The 26001-nt window shown below is 39.3% G+C and overlaps 1 protein-coding gene across 2 annotated transcripts; it reads right to left on the minus strand.

Moving 5' to 3' along the window:
- Positions 1 to 444: 444 nt before the first annotated feature.
- SLC30A7 (solute carrier family 30 member 7) lies at positions 445 to 25998 on the minus strand. 2 transcript variants are annotated; one of them, XM_036387791.2, is made up of 11 exons: positions 25811 to 25998; positions 25542 to 25643; positions 21329 to 21442; positions 19805 to 19892; positions 18852 to 18978; positions 17754 to 17903; positions 16195 to 16245; positions 14207 to 14342; positions 7344 to 7434; positions 6236 to 6385; positions 445 to 5444 (listed from the first exon to the last, which is right to left on the minus strand). In XM_036387791.2, exons 1-11 carry the CDS (start codon positions 25888 to 25890, stop codon positions 5397 to 5399), a joined length of 1137 nt encoding a protein of 378 aa, XP_036243684.1. In that variant the 5' UTR covers positions 25891 to 25998; the 3' UTR covers positions 445 to 5396. The 2 variants fall into 2 exon arrangements, with proteins under 2 accessions (XP_036243684.1, XP_036243685.1); XM_036387792.1 differs by having other exon boundaries at positions 21329 to 21437; positions 25811 to 25954.
- Between the last annotated feature and the right edge of the window lie 3 nt (positions 25999 to 26001).

Raw genomic sequence — 26001 nt, forward strand, 5'->3', positions numbered from 1 at the left:
TTTAAAGTGCATTAGATGTTAAATTTTGCCTTTCAACTTCGCAGACACTTAGGAGTTCTCTTACCAATAGAAAACATTAGCGTGCAAAACCTGTTAGGCCTGTGTTCATCTTTGCCTTGGGAGAGTGAATACAGGCAGGTGAGAATGCTCTAAACCAAAGAAAACCAAGAACTTTCCCTGTGGACAGCTGGTGAAAGAGGGGGAGAAGCTGCACAGAATTTCATGGTTCAGAAGCTGCAACTAAAAATAGTACTGGATTTCTTCATATGTTAATGCTAGCATTTATGAAGGGCTAGACTCAACTGCAGCAACCACAATTAACCTCAAGCCAAGTCTCAGCAAACAGACTGCAAGAGTTCTCTTTAAAATCAGCTTGTAGATGATGGTGGTTGCTATTTCAACTATTCTTCACAATATGATGAAAACAAAGCAGACCTGTATGCATACTTTTTTTAAACTGAAGATTTATTGGAAAGAAATTTGATCCCATATCTTTTCAGCAATATAGGATATTTAACATTTTATATAGACTGTATTCAAGTAGAAAAGATTACATTAAAAATTTCTTAATATTGCACTTGGGACAAGCCGTGGCTAAGCTACTAACATTAGCATTCCAGAACAAAATCAGACATAGTCTTCAGAATTTTAGTGAGCTGCCTTGTGTTACCTGCCAGATTTCTTCACAGGTACTTTGACACACTTTGCTATTGAACTGAAGCTCACTGCTAAGAGTAATTCCTGTAATTTAAAGGTAAAGGCAAACAATATGCTGTATGCTGCCAGGAATGATTTTGGCAATTGCTTCATTCACATTATTTCACACTTCAGCCAAGATACTGTAGTGATTCACTTAACTCTTGTACAAAATCCCAGCATACATGTGAGAGGCTCCAATGCACATGGGAAGTGAAAGACCCAGCTCTTTTTACACATCATTTCAGCCAAATTACCACATAGGCAGGAACCTTTTGTGGCTCACTGAAACAGACAAGTAGGTTGAGCAGTATTTGCACACAGCAAGACTCAGTCTTTGCATGCCAGGCCCAGCATGGCTGGCATTGCTTCACATTATAGCAGTGTCTGGCCAAGGAAGTGCCCACAGGGATGGGCATTGCAACAAAGCCTGAACAGGGGACAAATCCAAAAGGGAGCCTCAGCAACCTGCAGATAAGGATTTTCACAGAAGTGTAAAGGAGGAATTAACTACTGAGTCAGTATTGCGGATCAGAGAGATTATTAAAAAAAAATCCTGCTTAAAGGAGTGGGATAATCAAGAATCATAGCGATCTAATGGCTGCTGGAGAAAACAGGACAGGGTATAATTATTAACTAAAATTCTTGCTCTGAATTGGTATTTAAAGACTTTGTGTCATGAAGAAAGATAAGAGTTTGCATTTTATAAAAGCACACAACTAAAAATCTGCACTGTGCAAGTGCAATCTGCCCTGTGAAAGAAAAGCCATGGACTTCACAATTTGTTTGCACACTACATGCAGAAGATGGAAAACTGCAGTTCAGCAGCAGATTCTCTCCTCTTGTAACTTGTTTGCATTCCCAGAACAGGTTCACTTACAACAGTTGAAGAGAAACCATTAATTTTCCTTCACCTTTAAACCCAGCTTTACATCTTTGAAGAAAAGTAAATTAAGAATGGTAAGTCACTAAGGTCTATTTTATTTGTAGTAGCAGCTTCAATTTTTGTGTAAAAATAGTGTCAGCAGTTTTTACTAATGATGCAACTGAACTTTTGCTTTAGTAGGAATTATTAGATAAAAAGCAAAGTCATTTATTTACTTTCCATCCTAGCTTAGCAAATCACACAAGTAACCCAGCTCTCTGTAGGAGCCCTCCTGATGAAAGGAGCCAGTCTGTCCAGAGCTGTATACTTACCAGATTAGCCTGTAAAGGACCAGTCCTTAGTGTGCATATTCATAAGAGAAGTTTTCTTCCACTCAAAAAACACTGAGGCATTTTAATACAGACACTCTGTAACATTTGTTTTATCTTCTTATTTTGCTGTAGATGTGGTAAAAATCATGCAGTTTGCAGGCTTGGTCTTTGGAACAATAGGGTTTTAAGTTACTGGTTTTAGTCACAGAAAAAAATAACCCACAAAGACAGACCAGTAACCCCACAGTAAATATCAGCTACATGAAAACATGAGAAAACCACACTTTGAAAACTTGATTCAAAATTCAGAAGTGGATACCAGGAAGCTGAGTTTTAACACATGATCTGCAGCCATTCACCCATCTCTGGGTGTCAGTCATTTACACAAGTCTTTGTTTAAATCCTGCCTTGCATCTCCAATAAAGTGTCAATAGCAAAGTGTTACATAAGCAGCCAGTGGTAAATAATTAGCAAAACACAAATAATGGTGCTTTGGCTCTCAGGGTAAGGAAAGCTGTACTTTTGCTTTTAACTGCATTGTTTGTACTCTTCTAAAACCTGAGCAAGTATCCCCTTAGGTGGAAAAAATATCTGATGTCCCTTGTTTACTGACATACTACATGTGACTGCAGTTACTGACTGAACACGTCATACAAAATTTGTAGAATTTTGTGATGCTTATCCTTTTTCAGAAAGCCTAAAACGGCTAAAGTTTGTTTTGAATCTGACTTCCCTACACCATCCCCAATTACATTTGACAAACAAATGATATATTTCTTGTTATAAATGTTTAAACATAATGAAGTGCTATCTTGCTTGGCTAGAAGTCTCATAGACTTGAACATATGCTTCCAACAATCAGCTAAATCATAATAAGCAGAAACAGTTATCAAAAGTTATTAAAATCATTGTGTAATTGTAACAGGCTTATAGGATTTTTCACTCCATTTCCCATATTAAAATTTTGGTAGATGTATATTTAAGAGAACACCATCACCACCATCAAACAAACAGCCACTCTGCCAGGTTCTCACTTGGCAACAAATTCTAGCAGTTGTCTTTTCATTAAGAAGCTAAGATAGTGGCCAAGCTCAGCAACTTGGGCAGCACTGCAGCATTTCAACAAGTCCAGGAACAGTCAGTCCTGAAACATGCTGGTGTAAAGGTGACTTAAACCAAAGCCTGCTCTTGGATCATGACACAGTTGCAATGAATCTGTCTGGTACTTGCCTTTAAAGTGATATCAGTTGATCTTCTCTAGCCTCAAATAGCAGTAATAGTAACTCTTAAAAAATGAGGAAGTCCTGCTGGCAGCCAGCAAGCAGCAGTCTGTATGCACCCCACTACAAAACAGTACCTCCACCCTATAATCACAGCTGGATTTTCACCTTCTCTGTGAACATACATGCACAGAGGATCTTAAACTGCAGCACTCCAATCTGCTCAATAGATTCCTGCACCCCACCCTGTGCTGTGTAACTTCCATCTCCCAGGCAGGAACTCTGGGCTTGGCACTGCCAGGTGGGACAGGGAGAGAGCCTGATAGAGTGCCAGGGTTAGGGTTAGGCCAGGGAAGAGCTGTGAACATGCAGCCTGCTGGGAGGGCACTCTGTGCCTGCGTCCCCAGGGAGAGCAAACGGGATCAGAAATGGCAATGGAGGGATCTGAAGACTGGAAGAGACAGCAAAGATTAAAACCAATATTTATAGGTGGCTTTGTACTGCCATTTTTTTACACCCAGCTTCCAGTTCTAACCACAAGAGTACAGCCCCAATATCTGGACGAAATCAACATTCATGTATCAATATCTCAACTGGAAAACTCAGGAACCACCATCAAATTTGGCAAGTGTGTTTTCACATAAAAAGAAATCAGGTGCTATATAGGAATAACAGAATGAATGCAAGAAACTCTTCATATCTGTGATGGATTCAACAGGATCAGTGGCAAACAAACCATTTCTGCAAATCCATCTTCAATAATTACATAGTGCCTAGCACTTACTACACAGACATTGTAAGCTTCTCAGGGCCTTGATTTTAGTATTACCTTTGACAGGTACCAAAATAAACAAAATCCATACCAATCAGTGGCAGCTATGATTTCTCAGAAAAATGCCTGGATTGCTTTTTACTTCACCACGTTCTGTGTGTAAAATGTCCTCTTAAAAAGTCTTCTATTACTAAGTGAACTACTACAGCACAGTGGAACTATCATCTGTAATACCAAACATAGCAGATCACTTTTGAAAGTGACGCTCATATCTGAGTAAAATGATTACAAATGCTAGAAAATATATGATGGAAGAATGTTTCTTGGAAAGAAAAACCCAATCTAACAACCCTTACTACACTGAGAATTTTCTCCCCTATGAAAACATACAAGGCTGCAGTAAAATAGTCAAAGATATAAGATTTTTCAGCCTGGGAAAAGCATAAGCTAAAACAGCATGAAAGTGGTCCTTATTTCCATTGCAGGTATAACTGCCAGAAACAACTATTTTCAGTATTTGAAAAGGCAAAATTTGAACTTCATCACTTTAATAAAATTATAACAACCTATTAAAATCAAGGAGACTTAAGCTTCCACAATTTCAGGATTTAGCTTTTTTCCACCACATGATTTGGAAAATAAAAAACTTCAAGCATTGCTTCCATCACCAGCATCTTCTCTCAACTGCCCATTGTTTAAGTGACTGAACATGAGCAACATCGTGTAATGTCTCATTACTCTCAACAGTATGAAGAGACTAAGAATTGGAGTTAAATCTAATATTTGGCCTAAAATAATTTTCACAAGACGTGCAACAAAATAGCCAGCTTGTCTCAGAAGCAAGTCTCTTCACAACAGCTTTGTCTTTTACATTTAGAATTTTTCTGTCTGGTAAGATGCAAATATAATGGAAGTCTAACATCTACAGTTATGTAAGTACACAACCCCCCCGCATACATCACTAGTAAATAATCAGACTGCATACAAGATTATTTGTAAAAGTAGTAAAACCCTTTGATGCTCCATATTTATGCTGGCAAATAGCTCTCCTGATATAAAAGGCACTTTGAAAACCCAATATGGTTTGGTTCATTAAGTTTGCAAAGTACAAACAATTGTACAAACATACAATTATATTGAAGCATGTCAGCCATTGTGACATTGTCTACAAAACAAGTTTCCAATTGCCAATAACACTGGTTTGATGGGAATGAGCAGTGGTTTCAGCAGCTTTACTGAAGACATGACAGGGTTTCCAGTACCACAATCTTATTAAGTAAAAAAACCCTCAAAACCTTTCAAGTTTAGGGGCCCCAAAAAAAACCAAGACCCAAAGTCCATAACATTCATTCAATATTTACTCCTTAGAAGTGAACTTCCTCCGTAGCCCAAGGGAAGAAATCTATTCAGTCAATTCCAGACGTGGTGGAGGCAGGCTCTGTTTCAAGAAGTGTTGCTACACCAGTACAGTACTGAAAACTTTGGTCCAACAGCACCATTCCAGAAACTGACTACATGGCTGCAACATCAATCTGTATGTAAAGCTGCCTTACTCCTGCCTGTGGAAAAGGGAAGGAGGGTTAAAAACACTGTAAAGCCAAAGCAGTTTCCTGTCCTGAACATCAGTCCACATCAGTAAGTGACCTGGCAAAAAACCTAAACAACTTATTTTTGTGTAATTCATCTCCACATTTAGCACATCAGTCAGAGAACACCAGATGAGTAAGGAGTTCTTCCAACAGTCAAATGCACACACATAATGATGTATTAACATTAGCTTTGCTGCATTACCTCTTCTGATTCATCTAAATAACTGCCACATGTGAAGCTGCACAAAAGCAATTCTTACTTTCTTTTGTGCCAGTTTAACTTCCTGAAAAGCAAGCTGGCTGAAGAACTGTCAGTTTAAAATGGAGCTAAGCACAAGAGCATAACATTGGACTTGTTGTTCAAACCAGTTTACATTATGAACCTATCCAGAAAGCCATCACATGTGCAAGCTGCCAATGCAGTGAAAGCCTGAGTAGTCTGTGGTGAGAAACTCTATCCTAAGAGAAGCCTCATCTGTTTTCTTAGTTCCTTAAAGGTCAATATAGATCAACCCTATTTGATACACCTGAGACAATTATATCTGTTATTTTCATAAAGTGGCATGAAAAACTAATGCAGAGAGATACACTAGTTCCATCTACACAGCTGAGTATTTTGAAATTTTTCTATACAGCTGGAGCAGGGAGGCTTTTCAAAACAGATATCAAACTCAGAAATATTTAACCTTTCTTGATAAGAATTACAATGTCACATCAAGCTATTTACACTTGGAGATGTGACTTCCACTGATAAGACATACCTGAGTAAAAATATTGTGAGTCTGGCTTAGAATCCACCTCCCATCAGCATCAGGAGCTACTAGTAACTTCAAAGTCCCTATGTAAACATCAGTACAGAGGGTCCAGAAATGTGGATCATGTAAACTGTAGACTCCTTGCAACTGCTGCACCTAAAACAAGAGGCAAATTTTAGAAAGTGTATTTCAGAAAATATTTCCAGTACTATGGTTTTTTACAGGAAGTATTATAAAAGGCAATGCATTCTTTTACTTCAAGTTCACTGTGCATTTTGTCATGTTTTACCAAAATTTTTTTTTACTATCTCAGTTACTGTAAGGAAGTTGAAACATATGGATTTGTGTGTGTCGTGATTTTCTGTACGTGTTGTGATTTTGTACCCTGTTGCATTTACATTCTACATGTATACATAATGAAACCATTTCTGAAAATAGAGGTGCTCATGAGAAAAAAGTAAGTTACTGGATTTGAGATGGAATCCAGTTAAAACTGCCCTTTTTCAAATATGCAAATTTTGCCATGAAACGATTTGTGAGATTCTAATTCTAACAGAAATATATTCATATATAATTTACAATTTTGTGAGGGCTCAGATGTGTCCTGCCAATCCCTTTGTTTTTTCCTCTTTCCACTTTCAGCAAACCCTCCATGTGATGATTACAGCCTGTAACTCCTGAGGAAAGGCAGCACTCCTTCAAGTGCTTTGTACTAACTTTGCAAAGGCACTTCAGGGCATACTAATAGAAAAGTTAAGTAGGAGAACAGGTCAAATCCAGAGTAATCTTTGTATTCTTAGAAATACACTTCCAATGTTATGTATAAGCACAAAGTACTTTGGGAAGAATAGCTTCAGGATCTGTTTTACTGACCTAACATGGGGAATTTTTAAAACACAAACTGAGGTGAAGCTACAGGCAATTCAGAACTCTGGGAAACTATTAATTAAACTGCTACCTCCATTTGTGTATTCTAGGGTACCTTTGACTGGCAAAACATCATAAAATCATTCCTTTTACTGGAAAAACATCATAAAATATCCTCATACACACAGCTGAGGCTCAGTCAGTCAGCAGCTTGATCAGTCAGAACAAGACCAGCTTAAGAGCTCACCCTCTGGTAGCACTGAGGCAGGGCATTTTCCAGGGAAGGAGGAGTTCGCTGCATCAAAATCCCAATGGACTCTTTTAAAAGTGGAACAATACTAGAAAGAAAAAAGGAAATTAGCTATTATTACATTTTCAAAAGGTGCAAGGAGAAGCCTAAGATTCCTTAATGCTGAGAAATTTTTCTCTAGCTCTTCCATCAGAAGCTGAGGAAGTTGCCATGAAAACCCAGTACAGAAAATAAAAGGATTGACAAAATTGCTATGGTGTCCTATCAAAGGCAAGATTATTTCTCCCCACGGTTTCCAGAGTCAACTGGCGGTCAGTCACAAAAGATTAATGGTTTAAGCACGGGATTTGAGATGATATCTCCTGGTGTCTTGGAAGTTATACAACAAAGCAGCTGTATAGCTCAAAACCAACTTCAATGGCAAATCATTCACAAGCAACCATAAAAATACTCAACTGAAATTGGGTTTGCTTTTGTGTTTGGTTTAAGGCATATTTTTCTTATGAACTAAGATAATAATGGGGTAATCATAAAACAAAATTAGTGTGGAACAGTCCAGCTACAACAGAGTTATTTTGTCAGAAACAGACAACTTGGCGTGTTCTTGAAGTGAGCTAAGTGTAGGGTCTCATCCAAGCTCAAGGGTTAAACATTTGGAAGCAATTAGAGGTTCCCTCCTGGCCAAATGGTCTTTAATCAGCAAACTAAGAAGACATTTAATACCCTTTTTTATTATTATTACTTTTTGTTTTTTAATAAAACCAGGAGAGAAGTAAACCTATGCCCTGAAGCTACCACTAAGAGCTTATACTCTTACTAAGTATTCAGCATGGTGATTTTTTTGTTTAGGAGTAGTGCATCATGTCTGGTTCAGTAGAGCATTCTAAAATTTTCAAGTGGATGACAAATATCTATAGCCCAACAGTAAAGTTTAAAGAGCAATTTAATTTCAAGAGCATGCAAGTCACCTAACATTCTGGACTGAAAGTGATTATATATTGCAGAAACTGTAAGCTTCATTTCAGAGTTCAGCACTGCCATCACAGCTGCAGTACATGGAGTTATGGGATTAAAGGCACACCTGAAACATTTGTAAGAGATTAACTGGAGCAGTTGTTAAAGGACACTGCAGAACCTTTGCTTAAAATCTCATGAAGTGACGTGGAGTGCATGGCACAGACCAGCTGTGTATTTGCAGATGTGAACAGATGACCCAATCATTTTTTTTAAGTGTTTCCATTTGAACATGAGGCAGTGCTGGCTCATGGACTGCTCAGCTCCCTCCCTGGCTAAACCTTGGCCAGGGTGGGAGGGAGCGCGAGGCTGTGTGACTCTTGTCTAATGAACCCCTGGAAAAACTGCACCCTAAAATGAAACTTTCTTGCAGACACAAAGGTTGTTCCAGCCAAATTCACTGCCTGGTGCTCTCCAGTACATGGCCTCCCACGTTTGCACTGCCACCAAGGCATCGCTTCAGAAATAGGAAGAAGCAATTAGGGGCAAGTGGGAGTTGCCTAAACTAGACCTGTCACCAAGACAAACATTTAGCAATGCAATAACTGTCAATCTGTCTAAAGGAAGCTTAATTGGAGTGTCACATTCTACAGTGGATTACAGAAGTTTAGGGAAAAAGGGTTCTCTTATTAATGGACCCATCTCACTAAATAATGTCCATGTCACAAGCATTACATCAAAGGGAGCTGGAGCTGCCAACACACTCCAGTGGTGAATTGATTTCAGTTTAACTCCCTATTTAAAATGCAGGTTTGTTTCTCAATAAAACCTTGAAAGACCAATACACATGTTCAGGATGCAAAGTGAATGCAAGTGAACACTATTCCATTCCCATAAATTTAACAAGGCCCGTCTAGCATATGCATCCAAAGGTTTCAAAAACCACACACATACAGGCTGAATATTTTTTCACAAGGAAACAACTAACGGAATAGAGAATGTAGTAGTCTACCTTTTAATTGAAACATACCACTAAGTGTGAGAATAGCCATGAAAGAAAGCTAACAAATATGTCTAATATGTACAAATTATTTACACTAATAAAACTGATGTACATTATCTGATGGAAAAGAAATTAATTGTAAAGTAGATCTGAAGAGGCTATGAAACAAGAACATCTTAAAAGTCCAAAGAATGGAGTAAATCAGGATGGCTTGATACTGTTGGTGAAAGTTGAGGCATATCCCAGGTCACACCTTTTTCCTGTATCTTAGAGCCAGTGTTCAGATACAAAGTTGATCTTTTGCAAAGCTGAAAAGCCAAAAAACAGCTGCAGTGATGTGACAGGCCCTCACAAATGCTGTTCAGAGCACAGGCGGCCTGTGGGTGCCCCTCTGCATCCAAAGGGGTGCTAGCTCACATGGTATCTTACTGTAAGCCCAACTAACACAACAAACAACAGAATCAAATTTTATGATGCCTGATGTTTTCCATTGTTTCATGCATACTACTGAAGTAAAAACCTTTAATTTAAAAACCAAAACTCCACAGACTATGCTCTTTTCTCAAACATTAACTAAAACCAGTATTACTTAATCACTAGGAGGCCCTAGAAATATCAGCTCCACTTCATGTGACTGAAGAAAACATAAGGGAAGATGACAAAAGCAAGCTGGCTGAAAATACAGTTAGAGATTTTGACCAAGCTTTCTCTTTTCTTTGGCTTAGTCATTAGTGGAAAAAAAAAAGTGGCTGCCTCCACAGCAGCTATTACACTGCTACTTCCCCCCATGTTTGTTTTAATCTGCAAGACTATTGAGGAAAACAAGCAATGCTGAATTCTCACCAAGTGGAAGGAATTCTCATGCATTAGCAGTCATTAAGCTTTGCTATTAAAGCAGACACAATTCCATGGCTTTCTGATTACCAAGCCTTAAATGTAAAATATCACACTCTTTTTACAAGACAATAAAATTTGAAAGAGGAACTAACCCATAGCAAGAATTTGGAATAAAAACATATCCTCTACAAAAGCCAGAAAAGCAAAGGCAGCTATTGTTACAGCATGTGACATTTGCACATACACTGTTAGAGAAGTGAAAGGTGTTCAAATAAATCAAAATGAACTAACTATTGACATGAATCTGAGAAATACAGCCTGCTACCACTACACATGGATCGATTAAAAATTAAGAGTGAAAGCATCAGACTCTCATTTAACCTGCATCACATTCAGATAACACTCATGCCCATTCTGTGCCATCCTGTTTATGCCACTGTTTCTGTAGGCACAGCCAGCAAGACCCCAGCATTGGCGTGACCTTGGACTGCAAAGCTGAAAACAACTCCAGGTAAAGAACCCCTCAGACAGACACTGCACTCAGAGCACAGCAGGAAATCCAGTCAGTGCTCTCAGCACTACAGAAAATAGGGGCTTTGTGTATTTGTGACAGGTTTTGTGGAAGGTACACAAAGCTAAGGATCAAGACCAGCTAGGGTTCTTCAAATACTGCAGCTCAAAATCTACAGCCACTTTTCCAAATTCTGGGGTTTTTTCCCAGCCACCATCTATATCTACAGTGTGAAGATTGTTGGGCTGTTTCAGAACTTGAATGAATATTTTTTTATTAGGCAATGGCAATTCTAATCAGACTGCAAACTTTGCTCAAGACAAGCACCACAGGTTTAACACATGCTTTACAGATTTTGAATTCTTTGTTCCCATAACAATGTAGTACCTTGATTCTCAAGCAAGGCTGGCAGGTAATACCATTACCCTGTAAATAAAGGTAGTGCTTTACATTTAGCAATAATGGCTTAAAATAACTCCAACAACAGACATACTAGTTTGGAGGAGTTTTGCTATAGAAAATTCCTTCTGAATCTTAAGGAATGCAGCACTTCATTAAAAAAAAGTAATTTTTTTAATACTGCTATGCCCCAAACATGAAAGGACTTAAATGTTACTGGCACACCCTCCCCCAAAGCTCTTTCATATTATATCATGTTCAAACAGCTCAAGATTTTATGCAAAAAATTATGTAACCCATGGAAACAACTTCACTAAATGACTGAAGTAAATTGCCTCATTTCTTTGACCACTTAATATGCAGTCTGCATGCTCTGTCCAATCTAGTATCAGATTTAGTCTACTGTGCCTTTCTAGAAACATGTGGGTCTAATAGTGGTTTAGGACAAACTTGATTTATACCAGAGTTGTGGCTTTTGCATGGCTAGTTGCACGTAGCTGACTGAAATACCAAAATTGCTTCAACATTTCAGAATAAGACTTAGAATACTAATGTTAAAACTAAATGAGTATTTAGTTTTAAATACTAAAAGCAGTTCAGAGACTTGGGAAATTGTTTATTGATTCAAGGCATTTATAATTATGTGGACAACACTTTGGAAAAAACTTGAACAGTGTCAGCCTAAACTACAATGAAATAGTCAAGCTTTTGTTAAAAAAATATTAAAATGCTGGTAAAACAGACTCATCTATTTTGAGCATGTCCCATTTATGCTTTACTTGCATGAGATAGTACAGAGTAATTGAAGAAAGAATCATCAGATATTAGTGGTTGCATCCAGGAAAATTCAGATCCCACATGGGATTTTCAATGTGCAGTCAGAATGTTCTGAGCTAACTCATGAGGAGTTAGGCAGAGAATGGCACCCTAGAGCACCCTTAGCAAGGGATCACAGGAGCAACAGAGCAACTGTGGCAGCAGCTGACAATTTGCACTAATTAGAGATGTTGTCTACAAGAAGGTTCAAACATTTGATTTAAAAGCACTGCCTGACTTCTCTGAAGAAGCATTGCTTAACCCTTCTGCACATGCACAAGGCAGAACAGGTTATAAAGGGGAGTCTGTACAGCTTTATGCTGCACCCGTGACATTTTTAGTCATCTTATGCAGGTATTTTGTGATTTCTTTGGCAAGTGTGGCCATTATTTCAGAAACCTGAACAGAGAAAATCCACTAATAGCAGCAGGCAAGGCTCCAATAAACCAGAGAGAGCTGCCCAACACTGAAGCAAGCAAACACTCAATATAAAACCAATTTAGATTTAGGTGACTTGAAAAGATAAAGTACAAAACTGTTATACATCCTAGCAAGCATGACCTGGGCTCCCATATTACTGTTACAGAAGACCATCTTATGGGAAAATCTGAAAACCCTTCTGCACTAATTCTTAAAGGACACTTCAAACACAGCATAGTGAAGAATAAGGCAAAATTAACAGTGGTTTTATGTCCAGAACTGTCAATGAAGATTACTAAAATCAAACACCACAAAAAGGGACTCAGGTTCTCAACAGCCATCTGAAACTGCCAGTAATCTTATTTATGATCCTAAAGTGCATTTCAAGCAAAACCATCAATAGTTCAGTCTGCTGGACTGCTTAGAAAACAAATAAAATACCAACATAAAACCAGCCAACCCTGCAATTGGCGTTTGCTCCACTGATGTGCCAGCATGTGTCAGATGGCAAGAAATGCAGGCTTGCTTCTATCAACTATGCTACAGCTCACTGCACTGATAGCAGGATTATTCCACTGATCATTTATAACACTGTGGACCAACAAAATAATGTTACAGGCTGAAGTGTGGCCTAAGATCAAAAGACACATCAAAGAGTGAACTTTTCCAGCATTTTCACCATAGAACATGGGTCTCAAAAGTTCCTTCTATCTGTGCTAGAAAACCCATAAACAGCATTATTGTGACACCTCTATTATGGAATTCAGGATAATTTTAACTACTGTATGAATGGAAGAAAAAAATTGAATTGTCATTCATGTGGTATTTTCTGCTGTACACAAAGCTGAACCCTTAAAATACAAAGTGTATGGAAACATTTTACTCAGCTATTACCTCTACCTTGGAAACTTGCACATTTTCTTTCCCATTTTCTTGAGATTTCAGTACTAGAAGTAGCTTGTAATAATTTGTCATTTATGAAATTACAGAATGTTGAAGTCAAAATCTCTGAAGTTCAAATTAAAGTGATGATTAAATAGTGATTTCTAGCAGAAACATTTCTGTGGGCGTTGTGTCTGCCCTACTTTGACTAGCAGGGAGATTCACATCAATAATCCTGTGAATGCTGCCATGCACAAGCCATAAACATGTCATACATGGTAAGAGCAGAAGTAGCTGCACTTCATCAGATGACACTCACCACTGCTGAACAGACAATGGTGAGCTATTAGGTTGTAAGTGGAGTTGTGGCACACTGCCCTATGGCACCATTGAAACTGCTGCCAAAAAAGCCTCATAACATCACTCAATGAAATATTTGCTTGACCAGTCTAATCCAAACAGCTTCACAGTCACAGTGATCTTGGTAAGAAACAACTGTGAAATCCAGAAGTCCGTGAAGCATTTCCATCAGATCTTAAAAGAAATAAGGATATCTCAGAGTGCAAATGCAAAATAAAAGACAGTTCTTGTTGATATAAGAAAAGTAAACTAAAACCTAGTAGCCTTTATTTGTGAAGGACAAGGGCACATCCTGTGCCAGCAGTCTCAACTCTGCTGCCCTGAAACCATTCTGCTCCATTTACTGGAGTACATTGGTTTATATAAGCATGTACTAAATACAGAGATGAAGGTTTCTACAGTTTGAACCTGAAAGACATTTTTGTAGTATTATGCAAAGAAGGACAAAATATGCAGATTTTAGAGGGAAAGTTGTAGCTGTAGAAAAAGGAGAAGAAAGATAGCTCATGTAAGAGCTCAGCAGAATGGCTGTACAGAACAGAGGTAACACACCACTCTTGGAAGAAAAGCAAATGTTGTAAGCCATTAGCATAACAAAACACCCTTTCCTTCTGAGCTGCAATTTCTGCTGTAACTACCATCAAAATCCTACCAAATACTAGTGATAGCAACACTTACCTTACACCTATAAGTAGTGCTATCAGCATTGAACAAATAGGATCTGCTATCATTAGCCCATAGTTCTGCATCAGTATAGCAGATATGATTACACCAATACTTCCCAGCGTGTCTGCCACAATGTGCAGAAATACACCTGTAAGAGAGCAAGTGATACCATTACAACTTGCTGTTCTTAAAGCTAATGGAGCATTTCAGAGATGTTTTACAAAAAGAAGTTTCAAGAACTAGATAATACAATCTATACTTGTTATATTTGTGGTCAGTTTTGGGTCAAACTCACCAAGATTTTAATGTATTTGTAGAATATAGGCCCTTTGAAGAATTTACATTCTGTTATGCACTTCGCAGTATTGGGCATTTCATAGCAAGGCTATTAACTTGAACAGTGATTAACAGCTGCAGCTAGACTTTCTTCACTCACCCTTATTATAGTACAGAAACTCCTGTTCCCTGATGCCTACAGTAGTGAGGTCTGTATAAGATGGACAGACTGTTAACAGAAACAGTTTTGCAAAGCTTTGACATGTGCTAACGTTTAATTGACAACACCTTCTAGAAGTTATTTGGCAAAGAAATCCAAGACAAATAGTTTTGAAAATTAAACAATACTGCAGACATGAGAAGCCTTACTCTTATTCTGAAGAGTAACACTTCCTTCAAGTACAAAGAAACACATACTTTGCAGCTAGTCAAAGTTTAAGCCTTTGGAGCTCTCTGCTGGCAGTGACTGGAAATCATTCAGAAACAGCTTTTTGAAAGCAATTCTCCAGACAGGTCAACACACCACTATAAACCAGCTCTTTGGGGATTTCTGCATTTGTACTGACTCTGGCTGGAGCAGAGCTGGGTTTTCCACAGCAGCCTGCATCAGGGCCTTCTGTTTCTCATGATCCCACATCAGGAAGGTTGGGGTGGGCAAGATGCTGGGGGACACACAGCCAGGCCAGCTGATCCAAATGGACCAGAGGGACATTTCATACCATCCAACACCACACTCCCCAATGACACTAGTGTTGTCTTTCTGCTGCTCAGACCTCCCTAGGCACTGATCTGCTGGTGGGATGTGATTGCTTGTGAGTGACTGTCTTGATAGTGACTGTCTTTGCATCACTTGGTGGGGTTTTTCCCTCAATACTGAAAAATTAAAATAAAATCAGGTCTTTTTAATGTGCTTCAATTAAAATGAGTGTTTCACGAAAAGACTGACTTTGAAATATCTTCAACTGAAATACTGAATATACATAATACAGTGTACTGTAAATTCTGGGAGAACTTGTAAATGCTCCTTCTCAAGGACTACAAACAAGCCAGAAGATCATCCAATAAGAGAAAACCCTATACACATTTGGATATGCCAAATAATTACTACCTCCTACATCTAATAATTGTCTCCCTTTAACTTCTGGACATTAAAAAAAAAGCTAAATAAAACCAACAAACAGCCAACCAAAGCTCAAAACCAACATCTAAATTATCTATAACTAATGTTCAGGAGATCAGGGACTCCAATACTACTTCAAGAAATTTAGATGCATTACCATCTGCTCTAAACCAACTCTTAAGAGCTTGATGAAATGCCAAGTTTTAAGCTCAGGTACTCTTTAACAATTACATCAATCTGCATCTTCATGTTACAGAATATATACTGCAATTAGGCTCCTTAGGTTTCTGCTTTTAAGCACTCTTTCCTAGTTTTTCATTGATTTTTCAGCATCAATAACAGAAGCTGAATCCCAGCTTTTGGGATGTCTCTTTTGAACTGTGTTGACAGTGCATCACATTTAGACTTCTGTGAATGTCTCGACACCTGTTCATGCACAGCATACAGCAGAGCTGTTTACAGGGGAAATGGAACTTCATTAAATAGCTGCTTTAAGAAACACATGGCATTTCTCCAGAGGAACTCTGTCACACAGAGGTGTGACAGACCCAGGCAGGCAGACTGTGCTAAAACCAATAAAACATCATACTTATCCTCATCATACCTTGTAAAATCTGTTTGCTGGATCCAGCCATTACTTCAAGGGAATGGTCATCTGTGGAGGCAATTATTGACACATTAACCACGACAAAGGCTCTCTCTAGTGGCCCTTCTGTTACACTCTCCCTTTCAGAAATGTCTTGGACAGACAGGCTGCTCCCAATGACCAGCTTTTACTCAAGCTATTGTTTTTTAATGCAGCAATTAAGTCTTAAAATGCATTTTTAAAAATACAACATCTCTTTACACAATAGATTTCTACATAGGTATATGTGAAAATAAAATATCTACATTTGGTCTTATTTAAAACACACCCACAAACCCCTCAAGAACAGAAGGTAGAAGAGTAGCTTCAAATAAATTTGCTAATCAGAAATACTTCACTTAAGCAAGCATTTATACCTAATGTAAAAAAACAAGGATAAGACTTGGAGAAGGAACAAGTAAGTAAAAAATCTTCTCATCCAAGCAGATTAATGCCTCTGTAGCATTAATCTGAAAGATATTTTAAGAAAAACTTGTTAGAGGATAGTAAAAGGCTTCTAGTGAAGATATACAACAATTTACACAACAGCTGGTTTGAATATCAAACTGCACAAGACAGATAGCTACATTCACTGCTCTGCAAGGGTGGGGGCCACGTGGAAAGCAAGGAAGAGGCAGAAGCAGGGAGCTCCTGCTTTCCAACCAAATTCCAGGAGAACTACTGGAAGACAAACGCCAATTTTCTAAGAATAGCAAGGAAGGGACAAGTAAATGTTTTTATACTCTTTGTCACCTCCTGTCTGCCAGTTCCCACACTATTCCCTGCTCTGAATGTGCACATTTTCAGTCATGTCATATCTAATTTTATTGCTTAGGCAGGAAGGACTGGCAACCCTGCACTACCACAAGGCTTTCATTTGCATTGTTTCAAATAGGTGCTACCTACACAAGCTCTTCTCCCATAGTGAAGGCTACTGACCATATTTAACATGAATGTCTCTTCTCAGATTGTCTGCCTTCATAGAAAAGATTTCAGCACAGCTAACATAACAAGTATCTTTTCCATAACCATCTGAAAACAGATAACAACTACACAAAAAGGGGAAAGTCTTATTTGAGATCACAAACCAAGTACAACTAATAATCCATAAGTACCGAAGTTCACTGGTTGATTTTTCCTAATACCTTGAGCTGTAAAATTAAACAAATGGAGAACAGTAGCAAAACAGCTCAACTTTGTCAATTGATTTTAATGAAAAAACTGAAACAGGGTACCTGATAACTAATTTCACTCTATTACAATAGCATACCACTGTTTCATCTTTTGCCAACACACAACATTGCAGCACACACTCAAAAACCAGAGGTAAAGCAAAATCTTTAAAAACTAACGTTGAAATTACTGCAAGTGAAACACAAAATGAGTCACAAAACATGATGGTGGCAGAGCATTTAATGAAGACATTTAATGAAGCTACTTCCATGTATGATCACAACAAGCTGACAACATGCTCTTTTTATTTTTCAGTAAGTTATTAATTGTAGATTTAGATTGAGTCAGGATGACCCAGTACTTACCATGACAATAATCCTGACCATGAGAGTGTCCATGGCCATGACCATGAGTGTGTCCATGGGAATGTTTATGTTCATGGCTGTGTCCATGATCTCTGTGACTGTGCCCATGGCTGAGACCACCATTAAACAGAGAATGGCTGTGCTCATGCCCTGTAAACAAATATCACCATCAGAGTGCATTTATGAATACATAAATGATGAGTAAAAGTACTCCTATATTTATTTCTCAGCTACTCAAAACCTACTCATCTTTTAGATCATCTTAAGATATGGCTTTAAATAAGAAACTTAACACAAGGTGTTTGTCATCTATGGCTCTGCTGTGCAGACATATTATATATAAAGATACATGAAATATACCAGGTTTGAGAAGTCAAGTGCTTTTACACATTCCCACTTCTGAGACTTGTTGTGCTAGACTTCTAGTACAATTTGAAAAATGTACACTTCATTAGATACAAGCACTTTAAAAACAGTTGCTTTAAGAAAGCAGAAATTTATTGTCATGTGCAGATTAAAAATTCAAGTTTAGATTACTGCTTAAAGACTAAAGACTATGGTCTTCCACCAGTCTATCTAAGTTTAAATGTTAAGCCCAAAGAGAGGCCCACAGGCTTTGCAGAAAAAAACCCAGAGTGTTTACCATGTGTATTTGGGCAAATAAATTCTGCATTTCAATTCAAAAGACACTAAGTTGAGAAACATCGGAAGCAGAATCATCTCATGCTTCAAATTTGGTTCAAATACTGTTTTTAAATTTTCCAGCCAGCACCTTGCTCAAGCCCAGCTTAAGTTTGTCCAAAAAGATGCTTTGCAAATCTCTTTCAATAAGGTGCAGGAGAATGCATGAACTCCAGAAAGCAGTTTCTGGACTCCTAGGTGTTCCAGTTAATGGGTATTAACATGAGAACTACAACAGTGGCATACCAGGGCTGGTAATAAAACACCAGAGTCAACATAGCAATAGGTCACATACACAATTGGCTAGGATTGCCACTAAGAAACATCAAATGTGATATTGGGGCTCTCACTGAGGCATAATAAAGCCCTGGAACAGAGGCTGCCAAGAAAGGAAACAGTACTGAAGTTACATCCTACCAGAGCTGTGTGAATGCCCATGACCTCCATGCTGAAAAACAAATATTCCTATCAGATTTACAATGAATCCTAGTATAGAAACAGGAAGAAGTCTCTCATGATGCACATCGGGAGGCTCAAGGGCTCTCTAAAAAAAAAAAAAAAAAGAAAAAAACCAAAAAGCAAATGTAGAGTTTTACAGTCCCTTTACATTATTAAAAGGCACCACAAAACTACTTAGATACAGGAGCATTCTCATACATAACATATATATAGACATAATTTAAAATTACTCAGGACTTCCAGTTTTTGGGATGATACACAGACCAACTCTCAGTGTCTGAAAATAAAGTTCTATTATTAAAGCTGTGAAAGTACAGTAGAATATTCTGAGAGTCTAGCTCAGTTTTATCATAAGATTTGGTTATTCTGTGGGATGTGGCTCAACACCATCTGAAAATATTCAGGTTTGTTGCAGTATGTAGATTGCTTAAGTCACCTATAAGACTTCTAAGAGTCTAGAATGCCATTTCTTCCTTTCTCCTTAGAGAGGTGAGGCAACAAGGGGAATGAAATGAAGATTCAGAACAAATTATGACTTTTATAGAAATTCTCAAATCTAGATTGATTTTTTTCAATTCTTTTTTACCCTACTTCCTCTGGAATATTTTTCTCAATGAGACATTATAGACCTAATATAAAAAAAGGACAGGCTCTACCTCACAGAATCTTTACACATAAACAAAACAAACTATTTAAGAAGCTAGTACAGAAACTGAAAAAGCTGAGTTTCTCTGTCATTAAACAGTAATTTCAGATGGCCCTATTCTCTGTTCAAATCAGATTTCTAACCAATTATGAACATAATTTAAATTTTCAATTTATTAATTTCAATAATTTATTCCTAATAAAACCAGAAATGGTTATCCAAATTAAATATAGAATGTAATAGTGTAATTGATTTCATCCCATACCTCAACACCTTCAGAGAAAATGAAGAATGCTGTAAAGATGAGGAATAAGCCATTTACAAAACCAGCAAGTACTTCTGCTCGAACATAACTGCAAGAGACAAAAAAAAGCAATAGCAGATATTACCACTTTCATCTAAATGCTGAAAATTAGAACTTAAGAGATTGGAGTGCAATCTTCTAGTTCTCAAACAGTTAGATTACACAAATTTGCTAAATAGAAGATGGCATATAAATTACAGATTAGTATATAAAACTGACCATGCTGTACTTTGACAGAAACTGCCTGATCCAGATCAGCCATTCTCTGATCTAGATGAAAGAAATCTTTCAGTATGTCAAAATTTTTTCATTTAAGATTATGTCTACTCAAAGTTATGATATAAACGTAATTTAGAAGCCACAAACTAAGATAAGCACATGAAACCTAATCAAAGTTTTCTGGTGTTATATTCAATATCAAACAGACATGTATTAATTTGCTTCCCCTCTAGAAGGTGGATTTTCAGTAAAAGTTTTAAGTAGAAATTAATTATTTCAAACATCAAATTTTGACAATAACAAACTGCCAGATTAGAATAATAAGTAATTTCAATGTAGCAAACATGAGGCTTAATAAAGTGTGGCTGTTCTCTGATAAAGGGAACACCAGCTGTTTAAATGCTCAGCAGTGATTAATACAGAACGTGCTTTCACTGCAATTAGTTCATGGTACGATTCTCTCTAAATTGATTTCTATGCACACTGGAGCTTCCACCTAAATTAAACTGTGCTTTAAGTTTCAAACTATATGAGCCACACTTAAGCAAGGCAGCTGAAGCTAAATGCTGACAGGCCAATAATGCTATAGGGAATGCCCATGTTACAAGTAATTTGCTGTTAATCAGTATTACCAGTTAATGATATGGTACCACCAGTATTGTTTTATAGGGCACAGCTGCCATGTTCACTGGAACCAAGTGCCTGCCAAAGGCCAGCTGCAGCAGATAAATCCACCAAGGGCAGGATGGGATGACACACCTCAGCTTTGAGGATCTGTGTAAATGGCAGTCACAGCTCCCTAATCCTGCTGCTTCCAAGAGTCATGGTTTATAATCTGCAATGCAGCACCACTGAGATTTGGATCCTTTCAGTTGTAACTTTCTGTTCCAAAGGAGAAGTGGGACACCAGCAGTGTGGGAATCCCTGTAATGCTCCTCACTGCACTGTGAGGACAAACCCAGGATGTGGCTGCTTGTTCTTCACTGGTCTCATTAATACATGGCAATGCAGGGCAACTTTCTGCTCTCTAACTTGTTTCCACTAGTATGATCAGAGAGATCTTGGAAGTGGTAAACCTTCCCAAAAGCAATGCCTTCATATTTTTATTATTTCTATTAACTTAGATGTTTACATAGCTCACCTTAAAAAAACCCTCACTTTCAACATAGTTTTTCCATGTTCAGCAAAAAGCTTTTGTTTGTAAGTGAAAAACAACTGCCTAAGCATTTACTGTAATACATTAAGGTAACACCTGAAGTTTCTTACCCATATGAGAAAGCATCGTTTGACCTCCATTTTGAAATAACTGAAGCTGCTAATCCAGCCAAGAGAGCAGTACAGTCAAAAAACATATGAAAAGAATCTGATATCAGACCTAAACTGAAAGAGAACAGGAAAAAAGGGTTATGTTCCATATGCTACATATTGAGTATGAAAAAACCCCACAGACATTAATCTTTTACACACTAGCAGAATATGCTGTGCTTCTAAGCTTCAGGCATGGTTTTGCTGGCACAGAGGAGAAATCCATGCTTTATCACACAAATATGATGCCAAAACTGCTTCTGTCAGCTTTACAGAAGGCACTTTGGAAAACTGCTTGGCAAAAAAATCCTCCTAGCTATGATTTTGGTGATAGTGAAAGGTGGTTTCCATAGACACAAACCAAAATCCCTGGAGTAGATGTACCCACAGCCACATCTCCCATCAACATAATTCAACTTTAAATCTTTGCCTTAGCAGTGGCAAGGCACTGACTAGGACATACACACCTCTTAGATCTAGAGGCTGAAGGAATCAGAGGGTGAGAGACCACATCTTAAATGGCTTATTTCAAAGACCAATGCACAACTGTTTGTCAATCTTGATTGAGAAACACAGTTAAAGTGAACCAGCATGCTAAGAGGTTCAAAGCTACTTAAATTAGTTCATGAGTTAGCCAGTCAGTAGAACTTTTATCAGGTTGTAGGCTATAGGTAAACTGGGGTTAACACTACACACAAGCACTGCCAAAGTTTATCAAATTACTCATGAACAGGTTCTGTAAGTCTGCAGGGAACTGCGTGCACTGAAACCAAAAAACAATACTTCATATTTTAAAGGACATTTGATAGAGAGGTACTGTTAAGCAATTGTTAATCAACAATCCCAAAAGTTCCACTTTCCCAGTTCTTTCCCCATTCTCATTATCTAAGAATAATTACATATACAACTCAGTTCTTGGAAACTGAAGCCCAAGAAGCAATTACTGGTTTAACAAGTTCTAGAGGATAGACACATACTCACATTGAAGTGAAATACAAAGTTTCATTAGCCAAAGTTCCAACCACTTCACATTACAAAGCCAAACTATTTCAGCCTTACTGAAAACAATTACAAGACTAAAATTCAGTGTTTCAGATGAAACACTCAACAAGTGGATTTGAAGGAGAGGAAAGACCAAGTGTCTTGCTCTATATATTTATATATATACCTTATGGACACATACAGAGCTATACGTACACAAAGCTTAACATTTAAGGCAGAGGGATGATGGCATGGTATATTGTCCTCAGGTGCTGTAGCCACCAAAGCAGGAGAGATGAAGCTGTTCTGAACAAACTTTAAAACAAGACCCATAGAGGCTGGATGCCTATGAAGCAGCAAAATGGAATTCGCCATCGAATTCTTGAACAGTTTTGGTGATATCTTCCTCCTCCCCAAAATCAGGCAACATCTTTATGGAAACATCTCATTTTAGGTTTGGTTCTGAGCAGTTAAGAAGATCCAGTGAGGAAAAAAACCCACCACAAAGTACATCAAATATTCAGGTAGAAGATAATTAGTGACAGTAACCCTAAGTTGTACTTACTGATTGTGAAATGGAAGGAATAAGCATTACTAAGCAGAGAGAGCTGTTTTCTGAGGTGATTGGGTTTGGGTGGGTTATTTGTTTTTTTTTGGTTTTATAGAACCTTCTGGGAAAGAGAATTGTATAAGGACTGCTATTCTAACAGAATCCCATACAAGTTCTGAAACCAGAAATAATGCAGCAAGTTGCCATGGCACTGTGCTCACACCTGCAAATCTCACTAAGGCAAGACTTACCTTAAGTGCAACACCAATAGAGCTGTGCTGCTTTCAAGACCTAAGCTAACAATTCCAGGTGGCCAGAGGCACGTGGATTTATCAGCAGGGGTCAGCAGACTGCATCTGCAATGCCATTCACCTCACAGTATAACCACACTCTGTAGCATAGGTACAGCTACAAGTCATTGAGCTGCACAAATGGCAGGAAGCCTGGTAAGAGACCAATCTCATTTCATCTGAGGCTTTTTAAAAGTGACCTGTAAAGCAACAAGACCTTAGAAAAAACGGGTGCAAAGTGATTACTAAAGTGATCAAGCGATTCAGTCAATGACCACCAATACAGTGAAGCACCAGCAACACAGGATGCATGCAAGAACTCCTGTAGAACCGCACACACCATCCAGAATATAAACTAGTAGAAACCCTGTACTCAAACACACTGTGTCTAAATAAAGTCACTTCCACAGCTGATTTAGTTTAACATCAAATTAAACAAATGTGCTCGTGTAGCAAATTTCAACCTTAAACAAGCAAACAAGCTCTCAGCCAGCAAACTCGTGACTGACCAGCGACAGAACTCCAGGAAACAGCACGGAGCTGACTCGGGGAGGTTTAGATTAGACACTAGGAAAAGGTGTTTCACCCAGAGGGGGGCTGAGCACTGGAACAGGCTCCCCAGGGAAGTAGTCACATCACCAAGCCTGACAGAGATCAAGAAGCATTTGGACAACACTCTTTTCTGAGTTCAGAAAACAACCTATTTAGCAAAAAGAAGCTCAGGAGAATTTCTCATGTGAGGAGCAACGGCACTGTGTCTTCAAAAATGACAAAATGGTTCTCCTTATAGGGCTACTTGTTACGTGTTCACTTCCTCAAGGCATGACCTGTCTGCTTTGACTGAAGACATACCTCATCATATTCTCTGCTACCCCTCTCTACTAAAGAAGTACTTGCTAAGTCCCTGTTTTGCTCTAGGCCAAAATCTGGACTTAGAGATACCCAAAACTAGTGACTTGAAATTAAAACAAAAGAATCATTTAATGGCTATGCAGTAAATCCTAATTTTTCATCTCAAGTATGAACAAAAATAAGTGTCTTCTGAATTCCAATACACCATATTCTTTAGTGACAAAGTTCTGTGAGTGTCATTAAAGTGTCTCAGTTTAGTTACCTCATATACAGGACTTTCTAAGGTCACACTACCAAAACAAAATGTTATGTTTAAAAGACAGACATCAGAACAAAGTCACATGAACACAAAGCTCTTTATATCAGAACAGCTAAGAAAAATATTTACATCTGCTGAGTTATTAGAAAAAAAATCCATACTCAAATGGACAGACTATGCATTCAATAATCCTCAAACAACTGCAAAGTGAATCAACATCAAAGCCAAAACCAAACACATTCAAAATGGTCTGAGTGCTGCCAAGGATAGACTGTGCCCATGACAGCGCTGCACGCTCTCTGGTGCCACAGTAGCAATTACTGTAATCAAAGTTAAGGATTTTAGAGTGTCATTTGAGAGATTCAGAACGACATTGCAAATATTAGGATGCAACCATTTCCAAATCCACACCACTGCATTTGCTCGGGACTTATAAGAGTTCTGGTAATTTACATTCATATTACAGCTTTTGGTAAGGAGGACACTGCTGGACTTAAATGATATTTCCATGCCAGTCCATTCTGAACTGAACTATTAACAGAGACTGAAATATCATCACAAACCAACTACTCTATCACCAATGAAGCATGACAGCAATACTACCACCATTGCCTGTTCTCTACCTTTGTACGGCACACCAGTACTGAAGTTATTCTGCATTTCTTGTATTTCGCTACAGATTTTTCAGTAGCAGTTTAATCAAGTCTCTTCCATTTTTTTCACTCTTGTGAATTTTTGTGCTGTGTAAAGTACCACTGAGCTATACAAGGATGTGTCAAATCCTGCTTCTCCCTCGACACAAAGATGTTTGAAGCAGCGATATCCAGGTATCCACCTACAGATGAAGCCACATTCCCCAAAGAGGATCTCTGTGACAACAGCAGCTACAGCCCCCGAGTCCCGTAAATCGGGCCAAGGCCAAGTTTCCTCCTGAGCGAAGCACCGAGCATAACAGCAACTCCAAACAGCATTCCTCCGCACCGCGCCCCCTCCGCCGGAGCGCCTCCGCCGCGTCGCCGGGACCCGGCAGAGGGGACGGCGGCGCCGGTCGCTGCCCACGGGAGCGGTCCCGGTCGGGGGAAGCTCTCCAGCGGCCCCCGAGGCTCTGTCGAGCGGCCCCTCCGGACGGCGGGCCAGGAGGCCCGGCCCCGCCGAGAGCAGACGTGGCAGTGGCCGGGCGGGACGCGCCGCTTCCTGCGCGCTGCAGCCACGCTCGCCCCGCCGCGCCCCCGCCCCGGTTACCTGTTACTCCAGATGCCGTAGAGCAGCTCCACGAAGGCGAAGGAGAGGTTGAGGCAGAGGAAGGAGAAGAGGTTGCGGGAAGTCTTGTCCGCCAGGATAGACCTGCGCACGGAGCACACGGCGGGTCACCGGCCGCCCGTACAGCGCCAGGAGGCCGGAGCCGCTCGCCGGGCGGCCCGGGCGCCTCGGCGCCAGCCAGCAGAGCCCCTCCACGGGGACTCGGCCGCGGCGCCGGCAGCACCCGGCCTGGCCGGCCCTGGGCTACTCACCTGAACCAGCCCGACACCTTCCTGAGCAGGTTGAGCCTGGGCGGCTTGTACTCATCGTCTTTGATGGAGAGGGGCAGCATCTTTCCGGCGGCGGGGCCGCGGCGCGCCGGGCCGGCAGGACGGGCAGGCAGGGCAGGAGCGCTGCCCGGCCGGCCCACACGCCGCTTCCGGCCGCCACCGCGCCTGCGCCG

Source organism: Molothrus ater, chromosome 9, assembly GCF_012460135.2.
Source record: "Molothrus ater isolate BHLD 08-10-18 breed brown headed cowbird chromosome 9, BPBGC_Mater_1.1, whole genome shotgun sequence".
In the NCBI taxonomy this organism is placed as follows: domain Eukaryota; kingdom Metazoa; phylum Chordata; class Aves; order Passeriformes; family Icteridae; genus Molothrus; species Molothrus ater.

Coding starts and splice junctions, on each gene's coding strand:
- SLC30A7 (XM_036387791.2), bottom strand. CDS start 25,890: ATGCTGCCCCTCTCCATCAAAGACGATGAGTACAAGCCGCCCAGGCTC. Junction 25,644..25,810: donor AAGGTGTCGGGCTGGTTCAG/GTGAGTAGCCCA, acceptor CTCCGTGCGCAG/GTCTATCCTGGCGGACAAGA. Junction 5,445..6,235: donor CTCACAATATTTTTACTCAG/GTATGTCTTATC, acceptor CCTTTTCCACAG/GCAGGAGTAAGGCAGCTTTA.